The sequence below is a fragment of the Amia ocellicauda genome, chromosome 3 (genome assembly GCF_036373705.1).
Source record: "Amia ocellicauda isolate fAmiCal2 chromosome 3, fAmiCal2.hap1, whole genome shotgun sequence".
Lineage (NCBI taxonomy): Eukaryota > Metazoa > Chordata > Actinopteri > Amiiformes > Amiidae > Amia > Amia ocellicauda.
The window spans coordinates 51,182,493-51,198,438 of NC_089852.1; the positions used below are offsets into that span (position 1 = coordinate 51,182,493).

At 39.6% G+C, this 15,946-nt stretch overlaps 1 protein-coding gene across 3 annotated transcripts in view; it reads left to right on the top strand.

The window, feature by feature from the left end:
- Positions 1–15,946, top strand: part of slc7a1a (solute carrier family 7 member 1a) — a 37,318-nt gene that overhangs the window by 13,222 nt on the left and 8,150 nt on the right. For 2 of the 3 annotated variants that reach the window (XM_066699870.1, XM_066699871.1), the window contains exons 3-7: positions 4,037–4,195; positions 6,612–6,783; positions 7,530–7,663; positions 10,475–10,697; positions 14,124–14,263. In XM_066699870.1, coding sequence (XP_066555967.1) covers positions 4,037–4,195; positions 6,612–6,783; positions 7,530–7,663; positions 10,475–10,697; positions 14,124–14,263 — 828 coding nt within the window. Of the gene's footprint in view, positions 1–4,036; positions 4,196–6,611; positions 6,784–7,529; positions 7,664–10,474; positions 10,698–14,123; positions 14,264–15,508; positions 15,646–15,946 lie in introns of all 3 variants that reach the window. The other variant, XM_066699872.1, reaches the window with a different exon arrangement.

Here is a 15,946-nt window from a genome sequence, read left to right on the forward strand (position 1 = left end):
AAGATGATTCCAGCTTATTAAGTAGCTGAGGGCTGGACTGAAACAGAAGCCAGAACATTTACAGCCCCCCAAGGTCAGAGTTTGACACCCTGCCACTATTGGCATTACAGATCTTATGTGTTCTGCATTGTTTCCCATTCCCTGACTCAAATGGTCATAAGCAGTGCTGTTTGAAACTCCATCAAGAAAAAGTGTAGGGAACAACTGATCCAGACGGGGAGGGGAAGCAAATTAAAGCCATACGTTGCCTCTTTGCTGAAAGGTAGTTTAATTATTTAGCATGCTTTGCCTTATTAAAATAGACCGCTTTGATATAACAATAGTATGTATGTGATACTGAAACACAACACCAAGCTAAACAGAGCAGTAGAGAAAACACCAGTGACAGTCACTGCAATACAGTCACTGGATTGTGTACCTCAACCAGTATTTGTAGGTCACAATAACCATCCAGGCAGAAAGATTAACAGATCGCCACGTGGAGCAAATTATAGTAGGAGAACAAATGATGCAAACTGCACTGTAGAAGGTGCATGATTTACACAGATTTATGCAGTTTCCTGTAACACTGTGCAATGTTTGTCTTGCTTAGCACTTTTCACTTTAGAGGCCTGTAAAAACTTAACTCAGAACAGCTTCTGTGAAGTCAGCCCAGCTCACACCAGGCTAGCTCAAACAAGTATGATTTGCAATGAGATTTAATACATTCAGCTGTGCCAGCATTCCAAATAGGATTTTGAATAGTCCCCAGAGACTGGGTGTCCTGTTATTTCCACGTCGTGTATGTTCTTGGGCCAGTCCTGTGTCAAGCTTACTGCCTTGATTTAAAACAATAATAATAAAAAAGGCAATCCAGAAACAATAGCTTGGTTCTAAACTAAGAATATTAAATAACATGTCTATGGAATATGATTTTGGAATACAATGGAAGTCTAATTTGCTGTCCTGCTACATGACTCTTAATTTGTTCCCATATTACATTGTAATCTCAAACATCAGAAAATCACACATTCAATATATGAGACAAAAACAAAACAAAACTGTATACCAGATTATTTATTTAAGTGATTATTTATTATGTGTCAATTTGCATTGTCTATGAATGCTGACTACAGAGTAGGCTGGTATTCCCCTGAGGAATTTTATCATATCCACCCTCTAACATAAGAACATAAGAAAGTTTACAAATGAGAGGAGGCCATTCGACCCATCGTGCTCGTTTGGTGTCCATTGGATCCTATCCGGTCTATTTTTGAATGTTCCCAAATTTTCAGCTTCAGCCACATCGCTGGGGACTTTGTTCCAGATTGTGACAACACTCTTTGTGAAGAAGTGTCTCCTGTTTTCTGTCTTGAATGCCTTGAAGCCCAATTTCCATTTGTGTCCCCGGGTCCATGTGTCCCTGCTGATCTGGAAAAGCTCCTCTGGTTTGATGTGGTCGATGCCCATCATGATTTTGAAGACTTGAATCAAATCCCCACGTAGTCTCCTCTGTTCCAGGGTGAAAAGGTTCAGTTCCCTCAGTCTCTCAGTAGGACATTCCCTTCAGACCTGGAATAAGTCTGGTTGCTGTCCTCTGAACTGCCTCTAGAGCAGCGATATCTTTCTTGAAGTGTGGAGCCCAGAACTGTACACAGTATTCCAGATGAGGTCTAACTAGTGCATTGTACAGTGTGAACATTACTGTCCTTGTTTTGAATTCTACACTTTTGACAACATACCCTAACATTGTGTTTGCCTTTTTTATTGCTTCCCCACATTGTTTGGATGGTGAGAGTGAGGAGTCCACGTAGACTCCTAGGTCTTTCTCATGCTTTACAGGTGGTAACAGAAGTATTTCAGAGACAACTACTGTGGAGGTTCTGCTCTTTAGTTTCTTTCCTAACTCTTTAAATTTGTCTTGCAGAACCTCTGCCCTTCCTTTTCCTATGTCATTGGTTCCAGTGTGGACCATGACCAGTGGATTCCCCCCGGCCCGTCTACTAGTTTAGAGAGAGATCTGCAACCTGAGCACCAGGCAGGCAAGATACCATGCAGGTCTCCTTATCACTAGAACACACTGTGTGATCTATGCCTCTATGAATCAAGTCTCCTACTATAGCTACCTCCCTGTTCTCCCATCACCCTCGGAGCCGTCACTTTCCAAGTTGGAACCTGTTGGGCATTTCTAGCTCTTGGGATGTCTCTAAGTGTTGTTCGTGCCCTTTTCTGCGGTTACGACCTACTGTTCTCTACATTTTTCTGCTCTAAGGTCTCATGGGCTGATTGACCAATTGTTCTATATCACTAATACAGCGCAGATCAATAAGCTGGGCCTCAAGATCACAGACTTTGATCTCTAGGACTTCAACATGCTGACAACGTTCACAAATGAAATCATCTTGGATGGGTTCATTCAGGAAGGCAGTCATTCTGCATGACACTGTAGTGGCCACATGCTTCTAAATTTTGCAATTTTTTTTTAATTTTTGGTTTCTGTCCCCTGGTCAACAGCTTTTTTGTCACAGAGAAACAGCACAGCTTCTCAACAGCAGTTTTAAGTACCCTTTTGTCTACCTGGCCCCAATTCACACCTAACCCTCTATCTTTGTTATATTTATTTATGAAAGGTTTATTTATTTAAATACGGGATCGGGTATCGGCTTTTGAAGTCTATAATTATAAGATGCCATGGTTAGCGTCCTTTTTTTTTTTTTTTCCTAGCGCAGTTATTCGAAAACCACACCCTGTTTCTTCTAGTCTAATACTTTCGTGTCATTTGTCAACAGCTTGGATAGATTCGGAGAGCCTCACTTGAAAAGGAGGGTTAGTGAGTGCGAGCCTCACTGTTGCCAGTTTGGGGGATTTTTAAGTGCCCAGGGGGAAGTTTGGGAGCAACATCTGTATGGTGGGAAAGGTTGGGGGATAATTTTTTTTAACCTGGGTATTTTCTTTTACCCAGCTTGCCACATGAGCCCGCCCCTGAACTCATTTAATCAGCACCCCCCCCCCCCACCCCACCCCCCGACCTCACTCCACCCCCGACCTCACTCCACCCCCCGACCTCACTCCACCACCACCCCTGACAAAATTGAACTTTTATAGGTTTGTTTATGCATACTAGAAAACATATTCATTACTTATTTCAAATGTCTGGTTAAGATTGAGAAAAAAAAAAAAAGTTGTATGGCATACAATTCAGTCATGTTTTTACTGGTTTGTTATACTTACTGTTTTACTTGGTGGCTGTTTACTATTTTTAGATTTCTTTCTCAAGAACAAAATGCATGAGAGTACCTGCTTACAGCTAAAAGCCATCTTCTTATATGTATCTATTTAATTCATCCAAAGGAATCGGGATACTGTACACACAGCCGAAACTAACTCTGTATATACACGAGAGTGACGGTCTATAGTGAAACAGAAGAGCAAATACATTTTATTGCAGGATCCTTCTTTCAATTGAAAGCAGGAATTTTCTTATGTCTGAAGAAACTGTATAATACGCTTACTTTCTTATCTTCCCAGCTCCAGGTCTTTGGTTTATCTTTAGCACACACCCATGTACACTCTGGCAAACAACCAAGCACTCCACAAAACAAATACACCAGCTAAAGCATTAGAGCTTCTATGGCTCTAATGAAAATAATATACCATCCATTTTTTTTTTTTTTTTTTTTTTTTAAGTTTTGTCACAGTGCAATATGTAGATCTAATTATAATGCTAAATAAATAATGTACCCACATTTTCTCTGCTGTTATGCAGTGCTGCTCTTAAGACCTTCTGTTCTATCACTTTCAGACCATGTCAAATGCAGAGAGCCTCCCCAAAACTCTTGGGAGATTAATTCCTTCCTGTTTTGAATTGTTGCATTTTCAGTCCTAAAAAAGTGCTTCATCCTGTCTAGTTAGTTTACCTGAGAAGTCTCTTGCTGCTAACACAATGCTGTTTGGGAATGAACTGGAGAAATGGCAAGTTTTCAAATTAAAACACACAAAAAACAAATTAAGTAAGATAACAGAAAGATGAGCCTGACGATGTTGTTGCTTTTCACAGGAACATCAAGTGTAGCTCGAGCTTGGAGTGCTACGTTCGATGAGCTCATTGGCAAACACATCGAGCACTTCTGCAAAGCACACATGTCCATGAACGCCCCCGGGATACTGGCCGAATACCCAGACATGTTTGCAGTGTTGATCATCTTAATTTTATCAGGTAAGTGGTCTCGGGACAAAGAGGGAGAAATCTGTGGTGTTAGTTTTGCTGTTGAAGAATGTTGGCTGTTCATCAAAAACATATGAATCTGTGGACAGATGCTGTTCACCTTTTTCTCAGAAGAGGGGAGGAAAAAGGAAAAACAACAGCTGACATAGAAATGGGTGCAATCACTTTTTGGATAAAGATATCTTTCTGAGAAATCTGTCATTAAAGTGTGTCTGCAAAGGGAACAGTCTAGTTGACCATCTTCATGAAACAATGAATATTGCATCCCAAATATCTGATGATATCTGAGCACTTCCTTTGGTATCTCTGCCACTCTGAGCCTGGACTATGATTTGATCTGACCAGTCATAAACCTGAGACGAGGCTCAGTGGACAGGCTTCAAATACAAATATAATTATTATTATTAATTGTTCATTCACTACATAGACTAAAATGTTTCCTGCTTTGTCTTTTGAAACAAAACAAAACATATTTTGTGAGTTGTCAAAATAATTTCATATGTATTCATAAAAATTAAAGTTTGAATTCATTAAACATCATACCTTTTGTTCTCTGCCTCCTTGCTACCTACTTAAAATATATTAATCTGGCAGCAACTTGCATCTACTTGCATAACTTGCTCTGTAAAAAATGGGATCTAATGCCTTTGAAATCAGGGATATCTTAGCATTTGTGGTCTAAAACAGGGCTGTCAAACCAGGAGTGTAGAACGTTATCTCCAAGAGGTTGTTTGAGATTATACAGTGGCTCTCAAAAGTATTCACCCCCCTTGGGACTTTTTTGCAAATTGTTCTAAATTACAAATACAAAACAGAAAATAATTGAATGCATAAGTAATCACCCCCTTTTCTATGACACACCTGATTGAGCTGTAGTGAAACCAGTTGTCTTAGTATTAGTTGAATGGAGTCCACTTCCATTACCTTTGCAATTAACTTGTCACATGATTTCAGGTTAAATACACTAGGAGGTCCCACAGTTGGTTAGTACAATTCCTAACAAAAACTATGAAGACGAAGAAACATTCAAATCAAATTCGGTATAAGGGTCTTCAAAAGCACCAATCAGAGGTAGGATATAAGAACATTTCCAAGACATTGAATATCCCCCAGAGCACAGTAAAGTAAATTATTAAATAGATTAGTTTTCCAGAAGACATGTGGGAGACTCTGAGACCAAGTGGAGGAAGATTCTATGGCCTGATGAGACAAAAATAGAGCTTTTTTTAAATTTAATTAGCTTTTCTTTTTTTTTTTTCATCCTGAGAACACCATCCCTACCGTGAAGCATGGTTGTTTCAGCATCATGCTATGGGGATGCTTCTCTGCATCAGGGCATGGAAACCTTGTAAAGAAAGAAAACCTGCTGAAGTCTGCTAAAGAACTGGGACTTGGGAGAAGATTAATCTTCCAGCAGGACAATGACCCCAAACATACAGCCAAAACCACACTTAAGTGGCTTAAAAAAGGTCAATGTCCTGGAGTGGCCCAGTCAAAGCTTGGACCTCAATCCAATTGAGAATATTTGAGAAGAGGTGAAAATTGATGGAGCTTGAGCAATTTTGAAAAGAAGAATGGGCAAAAATTGCTGTGTCCAGATGTGCGAAGCTGGTAGAGACTGATCCACATAAACTCATGGCTATAATTGCTGCCAAAGGTGCCTCTACCAAATATTGACTGAAGGGGGTGATTACTTATGCATTCAATTATTTTCTGTTTTGTATTTATAATTAAGTTAGAACAATTTGCATATTATATTTTTCACTTTAACATTATGGACATTTTCTCTGTTGATCAGTGGCAAAAATTGCATTCTCCATTAAATTATTATTATTTTTGTCATTTAGCTGACACTCTTATCCAGGGCGACTTACATTTGTACCCATTTATACAGCTGGGCATTTTACTGGAGCAATCTAAGTGAAGTACCTTGCTCAAGGGTACAACAGCACTGCCCCACCCAGGATTTAAACCCACAACCTTCCAGTCATAAATCCAGAGCCCTAACCACTACTCCACAGTGCTGCCTAAATCCATTCTGATTTCATATTGTAACACACTGAAGTGTGGAAAAGTCCAAGGGGGGTGAATACATTTTGAGACCCACTGTATGTCATATTTGACATCTTGCTTCGGCAAATGTCATCTGCTGAAAAGCATGGTGGTACATAGAGCAAAATGTATTTGGTCGTGTGGTGCATAAGCCAAAAAACATTAGACGAACACTGGCCTGAAACCATTTGAAATTAGTTCCCCATTTTGCATTCCTTTTTTAGTGTTATAGAGACCAGGGGAAAAGGGGTTAACTGAATTCCACTGGTTTCATTTGTTTGGATGGGTTTAGAAACGCAATCTGATAAATGCCAGGGTGCGAATAGCTTTTAACTAGGCCTGGTGACTCTTACAGGGCTGCTGGCATTTGGAGTGAAGGAGTCGGCCATGGTCAATAAGGTGTTCACCTGCATCAACATCCTGGTGCTGCTGTTTGTGGTGGTGTCGGGGCTGGTGAAGGGCACGCTAAAGAACTGGCGGCTCACCCAGGAGGAAATGATGAACATCACCAACACCTCCACCTATAAGTATGTATCATCTTAACAACACTGCATTCTCCGCTGCAGCTCTCTTGACACTCCTCTTCCGAGGCACAGCACTGCAATCCTGAATCTGGACTAGTCTCTAATTAGAATGCAGAAGTTGTCTAGATCCAATGAGTGGGAGCCAGTTTCATCTCTCACTGCAGTAGTTTTACAAACACCCACATCTCCTTAATTGCCTAGCTGTTTTTCTAATTGAATTATGTTGGTGAGTGTAGGTGAGCAGCTGGTATTTGTGTAGTTCCTTGCCTAGCTTTTGAAATTTTTGTAAGGGAGGCATTCCAGATTTTTTGGGTGAGGTGATGCAGGCGTTTCCTAAGACCTGCAGTGTAATGCAGACTAGATCAGGAATTAAATGTATTATGGTGTCCACAAATAAATACACCACAACACAGTTTATGGCACTAGTATAATGTTGTTTTAAGAGACTGATTTTCAGTTTGTGTTTTCTTTAATCCAAGTCTAAAAACAGTGACCAAGGATGGACTGTGAGGAAATACAGGGATGTACATTGTTGCTGCACCAGTGTACAGCCATTAAGCTTCAGAGGACTGTGCTATGATCATTTAATTCCCCTGGCCAATTCTTGACAATTAGCTTTGATATTTTTTGAATAATTGCTGTTATTGTAGATTTTCAACATGACAAGAGTGTGTTTGGTGTCTTTCTCGGTACCTCTTTTAGGTCTGAGAAAAGGTTTGAACAGATCCTTTACATACTTTCCTTGGCAGTGTTTCAGTGGAGGAGGCAGCAGAATGGAAGTATGGTGAGGGAGGGTTCATGCCCTTTGGCTTCACCGGCGTCCTCTCTGGAGCTGCCACTTGTTTCTACGCCTTTGTGGGTTTTGACTGCATCGCCACCACAGGTAGGAACAGACAGCATTTAACACCTGTTTTTTTTTGGCCAATCAGAAAGTTGTAAAGTGTCCCATACATTTTTCAAAATGCTACTGCTCTCTAGTGCTTCTGGTTTTATAGGCATCTTCATTGGCTAAAGAGCGTGATGATCTATTTAAATAATGGTTTAACTGGATTAAGTAATTGGAAGCTTGATTAAAATTAATACTAGAAGACCTTGTACCTTACTAGGGTTGGAGGCCCCCTTTTTGGGGTTTGTAACATTCAAATATAAAAATGGCTGCTTTCAGGCTCAATATGGGAAAAAGAACCAGAAATCCCATAGAAATTACATGCCAGTGTATTTATCAAAGAAATTCGGAGACACTTCTTTACACAGTGAGTGATGGGTGTCAATAGGAGCAAACCACACAATTATTGCGTTTACATAGCCACTAATATTCCACTAGTATTAACAAATAACTAATAATTAATATTCCAAATATATATTCTGCAAATTCAAACCACATGTTCGGAATATGAAACAGATTATTCCACCCCTGAATATTCAGAATATCTAGGGAGGGATATTCCTCTAGTCTCCAGAATACTAAAGGAATTCTGAGTCATGAAAACAGCATATTCCATACATGAAGCTGAACCCACAGAAACCCAGGCATTTAAATATAGTTGGTGTGAAGTAAAGCATGAGACTGGATTCAAAGAAGAGCAGCTACTTTGGATCAGATGATGATACATTTTTTTAAATAATACAAAGCAGCTCAATGGAGAGAAAATAATGTACTCAGTATACTGAACTTTTTAAAAGAGTGACAAAACAAATCAGGTCTGCATCAACACATCACACTGAATTAAAGCCCACACATACCAATACAATCTCACCATGTAAAAAAATACACAAAAGAAAATATTTAAATATTACGCTACAAGAACACCAGATCTTGTCAAAATGACAGGTGAAATTCAGACATACTTTCACTGCCCTTAGGCTTGCATTGGGAAGCGACCTGGGCAAGCTCACTTAGATGGAATATTCCTCTTGCCATGTATTTGCACAATATCAAGATTTGGGGTCCATGACAATGTTGTTCGTATTACTCTGATATTGTTTAACTCCACGAAATTATATATAAATAAATAAAACCTATACTTAAGAAATAACTTGTGCACATCGGTAATCGAAACCACAATGCCAGATTCGCAGCGTTGTTCCTTACCCACTATGCCAACAGAGATATAAGCTTTAACTTGTAACCTGATTTAAGTAGCCTCCAGCCGCTGCAGCCAACTGTCCTGATTAGTTGTATATGACTGAATTATTGTAGATATAGTCTCAAATGAATTTATCAATTCAGAAAATACAGGAGAACGTATGGTGTGCGTATGATTGACGGAGGGGTGAATTGTTATAGGGGCGAATTGTCTGGGGATTAATTGACGTGCTCCCCAAGAATTGTGATGAATGTAGACAGAATATTCCAATGTCATACATTCCAACAACTTAAAATTCCAAATAATTGTGCCGTGCAAACATAGCCAATGACCTTGTGAACTGACTCTCCGGAATCCTTCAAATAAGCACCTTAAGCATTACTCCGGTTAGAAACCAGATGTAAAATGAGCATCAAGGAATTCTGTCATTTTTAACCTTGGCTCATTTGTGCTTTTGATCTTCTTATTGAATGAGCTTTCCTGTCTGAGAAACTGGCCAAAGGGTAATTCCAGAAATCTGAATGTTGGGATGCATTGCTGGATTGCCACTAGTTCCCTTTTATTACTTCATACCCAAAGTTCACTTCACAGTTTTTAAGACTCACTGTAAAGGGTTCAGATATATTCTAAGAAAGCAGAAACCTGAAACTGCTGGCAGGGTAGACAACACCCAGTATGTCTGAGCCTTCACATGTGTTAATCTCTTTACTGTTGCTGGAAGAGGATTTACAGATCAGGCTGCAATGAATGTATTCGTTTGTCACCAGTTATTTAATCTTTAGATTACAGTGATCTAGTACTAATGCTCATGAACAGTACTTGGCTTGTATGTTACAGTTCCTATGTGTTCAGTTTGTTGAACACCACAGTGGTATTCAATTAAGTCACAACAGTGCAAGAATTCCTCACAATGGGTTTTTCCTTCTGGTTCTGTAATAGCTCATCTCAGACATCATTTTAAGGCCAGCAGTGTCTAAACCAAAAGTTTTGAACTCACACACAACAAATGCATATTGGTGGGCTTTTGGATTACTTGGTTTTTATTTTTACAATTCTGTTCTATTTGTCCTTTTCATGTTATTTTTATGTTTATTTTACCATTTTAGAAGTGCTATACTCGACACCTTCAAATGTCATTAGGCATTTGAACATGAAATACTTCACTGCTATCTATAGCCTTGCATGCAGAGCCATTTTCAGGATGTACTGTGTCAATGATTCTTTATACAAGCAGCTGCACGTGCCAAGGCCAAACCCTGGCAGGACTAAGATTTGTCTAGTTTCCTCTACCTCAAGTTGTGTTTCTCTACCCATTTCATAAAATCTAAGCTGAAAGGGTGAAGGTGTTATGGTAGTGTATGTCTGGTGAAATCTGATTTGAGAAATGTGTTTGGTCACAAGTGAAATACTATGAAGAATGGGGAAAAAAGCGACATGAATATCTCTGTGGATTTGCCTAAAGGCAGCCTGCTTTCTTTCACACCTGGGAGGAATGTGGTTGCTCTTTGATCCAGTAATGTTTAGGTTGTTATGAAGGGACTACAAATTGTCTTTGAAGTCAAATCATTGATCCCATTTTACCCTCTGTGTTTGTATTGTGTGCCCAGGAGAGGAAGTGAAGAACCCCCAGAGAGCTATTCCCATTGGGATTGTGGCATCCTTGCTGATCTGCTTTGTGGCCTACTTTGGAGTCTCTGCTGCTCTCACCCTGATGATGCCCTATTACATGTTGGATAAAAACAGCCCCTTGCCTGTCGCTTTCAAATACGTGGGCTGGGAAGGCGCCACCTACGCTGTGGCCGTGGGCTCTCTGTGTGCTCTCTCAACGAGGTAAGCTTGTTGTACTTTCCATTGTACTGCTGCTTTTCACATGCCAAGCTCAAGCTCAAACTGTGACAGAATACAGTCTGTTGCAACATTAATATAGCCCCTGAGGTGCAAATCTAACAAATTGTGAAGGCTCAAACAAAATCTGACATTTTAAATGTTTTTGCATTATACTCATTTACTGTCTTTGGCAAATATATATATATATATACACTCACCTAAAGGATTATTAGGAACACCTGTTCAATTTCTCATTAATGCAATTATCTAACCAACCAATCACATGGCAGTTGCTTCAATGCATTTAGGGGTGTGGTCCTGGTCAAGACAATCTCCTGAACTCCAAACTGAATGTCTGAATGGGAAAGAAAGGTGATTTAAGCAATTTTGAGCGTGGCATGGTTGTTGGTGCCAGACGGGCCGGTCTGAGTATTTCACAATCTGCTCAGTTACTGGGATTTTCACGCACAACCATTTCTAGGGTTTACAAAGAATGGTGTGAAAAGGGAAAAACATCCAGTATGCGGCAGTCCTGTGGGCGAAAATGCCTTGTTGATGCTAGAGGTCAGAGGAGAATGGGCCGACTGATTCAAGCTGATAGAAGAGCAACTTTGACTGAAATAACCACTTGTTACAACCGAGGTATGCAGCAAAGCATTTGTGAAGCCACAACACGTACAACCTTGAGGCGGATGGGCTACAACAGCAGAAGACCCCACCGGGTACCACTCATCTCCACTACAAATAGGAAAAAGAGGCTACAATTTGCACAAGCTCACCAAAATTGGACAGTTGAAGACTGGAAAAATGTTGCCTGGTCTGATGAGTCTCGATTTCTATTGAGACATTCAGATGGTAGAGTCAGAATTTGGCGTAAACAGAATGAGAACATGGATCCATCATGCCTTGTTACCACTGTGCAGGCTGGTGGTGGTGGTGTAATGGTGTGGGGGATGTTTTCTTGGCACACTTTAGGCCCCTTAGTGCCAATTGGGCATCGTTTAAATGCCACGGCCTACCTGAGCATTGTTTCTGACCATGTCCATCCCTTTATGACCACCATGTACCCATCCTCTGATGGCTACTTCCAGCAGGATAATGCACCATGTCACAAAGGTCGAATCATTTCAAATTTGTTTCTTGAACATGACAATGAGTTCACTGTACTAAACTGGCCCCCACAGTCACCAGATCTCAACTCAATAGAGCATCTTTGGGATGTGGTGGAACGGGAGCTTCGTGCCCTGGATGTGCATCCCACAAATCTCCATCAACTGCAAGATGCTATCCTATCAATATGGGCCAACATTTCTAAAGAATGCTTTCAGCACCTTGTTGAATCAATGCCACGTAGAATTAAGGCAGTTCTGAAGGCGAAAGGGGGTCAAACACAGTATTAGTATGGTGTTCCTAATAATCCTTTAGGTGAGTGTATATGATGCCAAGAAATAAATAAAAAAAATATATTATTATTATTAAAAAATAAATAAAAGGTGCTGGTCTTTTTTTTTCTTTTTAAGGAAGCTAGACGCTAGAAGCTTATGAAGTGCCTGTTCTGATTTAAGAAAAAGCATGGTCATTTAATTAACAGTTTTTGTTTGGTCAGTGAATGGTTTCAAATGCAGTGCTTAACCGATGAGGGTGTGGTGTGACATTTGAGCCCCCTAAAAATAAAAAGTGAATGCTGGCAAGCTTCCTATTTTTATACATTCACATTTTACTTATGTAACACTATATACTACTACTGTATTTCATAATTCAGATTTTACCACTGGATTTCTTCATGGTGTTTAATTTAGTAGTGACTGAAAAAATTATTTACATTTTCTTACTTAGTTTAAAACATCATGTGGACCAGTTTTTAGGATTTCTTTTACTTAAGTATCAAGCTATATAAAATGAAAATAAAGACCATCTTCTCATATTTAGATTCTTCTGGTGTTCTATAAAAAAAAAAAAAAAACATAAACTAAAATGTTTCTATATCTTTTTTCTTTATCTTGCTTAAGCACACTGCATGCACATCTTCACATTCCTCACACGTCTTACTTACCCCAACACATTGATCATTTTCATGGATTCAGCCTTTACAAATACACTTTTTCGGAATACATTCTGTTACTAAGATGATCCTCAGTTAAGATGTACATTTCCTGGATTTTGCTGTGGAACGTATTATTGCTTTTCTTTCTCCCCCTGCCCGTACTGGATATTTCCATCTGTGGCTTAAAAGCATGTTTGCCTGCTAATACAGAGATTGCTTCCTCAGTAGACCATTTAATTTCATGTGTAGGTAGGTTTATATTATAATGTACCATATCTGTAACTTCTAATCAAATCTGGCAGGTATTTAAGTGGATGTCCTCTGATACTACTGTCCAAAGATTTGTGTCAGTGGCTTTTTAAATAGTGCTGTAGCCTAAATGGTTCTATACCATACAAATATATTTTATTGTGCTACATATTTTTATATTAAGCTTTGCTATGTAATTTAGACACAGGGTTGCAAGACCTGTTTGAACATGTATGCAAGCTTTCATTGGATTCATTGATATAGTAGTTATGATGTAATGGCTGCTTTGTAAAAATGCACCTTTCCATAAATGCAAATAACGGGAGCAGTGCAATGTCAACAGCACTTTCGAGTGAGCATTTAGTCAAGGAAAATAACGGTTGGACTATCAAGGGATGGCATATGGAAAATTGAGCAGGCAAATTTTGTTAAGTCCCAACAGAAACAAATGTCCTTAATGAGTAATTATCTTATTATAACTGTAGGGCTGATTGCAATTGATCAGGGAGTGTTTAGCTGAATGTACAATTATTATTTGAAAAGTCACAGCCACAGTCCAGTCTTGGACCTTTTCTCTTTGTGGAGTTTACACTGTAAGAAAATAATCTCTTTGCATATTCACACTACTACTACGAAATTAAATGCTTATAAGAATGTATTTTTTTGTGATGTAAAGCAAGAATTAATGATAAATATGACTTTGTTCAAATGTTCCCAAGTTTTCCTTACCACTGATTTTGCATTCATCTTTGCCTTTTATAACATTTGGATAGTTCTTTCTTGGATGTCTTGTCTTTGTATATCTTTGGAAATAAATAGTAATATTATTTCTGAAATTCCTCAAAAAAGAAGCTGGTAAAAGCAAGTTTTCTCTGTAGTCAGAAGAAGTAGAAGGCTGCATTGCCCTACCTTGAAATTCAAATGGAGTATTGAAGCACATGTGGCTGTGGGTGTCTCGCTTCATTTTGCTGATGTCAGGCTTGATCGCTAACCTTTTTTTATTCTGCAGAAACTGAAACTAGGCAGAAGGGCTCCCGGAATAAAAACAAACGCTCTGTCGATCTCTCTGTAGGCCTGTAGCAATGTTTGTAATTCACTGACTCTCATAGCATGGCCTGTTCTCTTTTTCTCATTAGCTTGCTTGGCGCCATGTTCCCAATGCCCAGAGTGATATGGGCAATGGCAGATGACGGTCTGCTCTTCAAATTTTTGGCAAAAGTCAGCCCACGAACCAAAACCCCCCTAATCGCCACATTAACGTCAGGGATTGTTGCAGGTGAGGCCGAAATAATACCACTAACTCTGTGTTGATGGGAGTCCCAAGTGCTTTCAACCGCAACCTGTTCTAAATGCACCTCATGCTAGAACCAACTTAGAGCCTGTGAACATTCTCCATTCTCCACTACAACCTGATATGGAGTGTGCTTTTATAGTTGCTGACACGAGTTTATGCAAATTTTCTAAAAAACCTGAACGCCATGGCCTGTAAACTTTGGGTTATACTTGTAACTTGACGTCACACATCTACATTTGTGACAAAGCAAAATGTTCATGCCATGCGTTCTGAAAATAAGAAAGAAAAAAGCTCCTGTCTGTGACTGTGCACTACTATTAAGCACACATTTGGTCAGTGTGGTAGGCTAAATGGTTTGGGTGCTCAGAGTCAAATGAATTACATTGTTTATGTTGCGACATCTCCAGCATTGTAAGTCAGATTCAAGATATCTTCCCCTTCCTTCTGTTTATTTTTTATTTTTTGTATAGGTTTCTGTTATTATTGCCAAGCCCATACTTTTGAAGCCCCTTAACTGTCAAATCACTGCCCAATGGAAAAATGTTTAATGCTACTACACACATTTGCTTCCATGTGTGTTTTTATGTCCTCTGTTGTTGAAGCAAATACTGGAAAGAAAAACATTGTCTGGGAACAGGTTGATCTGTTTTTTGAATAACAATATCAATACAAAAATATCTGTATATTCCACAGATGACTGCTTACATTCACTTCTTCCTTCATAGTGTAAAACCTAAAACAGAGGGGGGTGGAGGTTCTGTAGTTTTAAATACTTGTTTCCTACATGTCCAAAAACATTGAAGACAATGAAGCGATGCATAAGACCAAACCTTTTTTTATTTACCTCCTGTGTTTTAATCATTTTTAATACAGGCCGTTAGAAGCTTGTATTTACTCGTATAGAACTGAAGTGTAACAACAAAATTGTTTCTTTCTTTTATGCCAAAACCCAGAGCTTCTGCAGGGAAATGATATGAGCCTGTGTTACAATCCTTGAGAGCTTTGTCCATGCCTTGAGACTTATGAGCGAGTGTGTGAAGGTTAGCTCGGAGCACTTCAGCTTCACTTGAACAATTTTTGATGATGGGGGGTATTTACCAGAACCCTGACAAGAAGGAGGGTGCATTCGGAACAGTGGTGCGTGAAGTTGAAACCGACTCGTGAGCCCACTTTTCTCTTCAGTCTAAGTTTGTTGATTTAAAACCCTCTTTACCCCCTCCCCACCAGTCTTCTGGGTTCCATGTTTCCCCTGCCTCGGATTATTTTTGCAATGGCCAGAGACGGGCTGCTCTTCTCGTTTCTGGCCCGAGTGAGTGAGAGGAAAACCCCCATCGTGTCTACCTTGATGGCTGGGGTCATGTCTGGTAAGCTCTTGTGTGAGCCAGCCTAACCTTTTGCCATAACTAAACCCACCCCCTCTCCCTGCCACACACACACATACATGTGCACACGCACTTGCAAACAAACTGTGCTTTCTCCACACCAGGAGAAAACCACTATGTTTTGTGTGTGAGAACTCTCAGAAACAATCCTCTTAATATATGAACAAAAACAAAAATCTTACTTCCTCTGTAACTCCAGCAGTGTAGTTTCACTTAATCAGTGCTGCTTTTCTGTACACGTCTTCTTTACTGCTGTCCATATTTGCTCCACACACCCACTGTA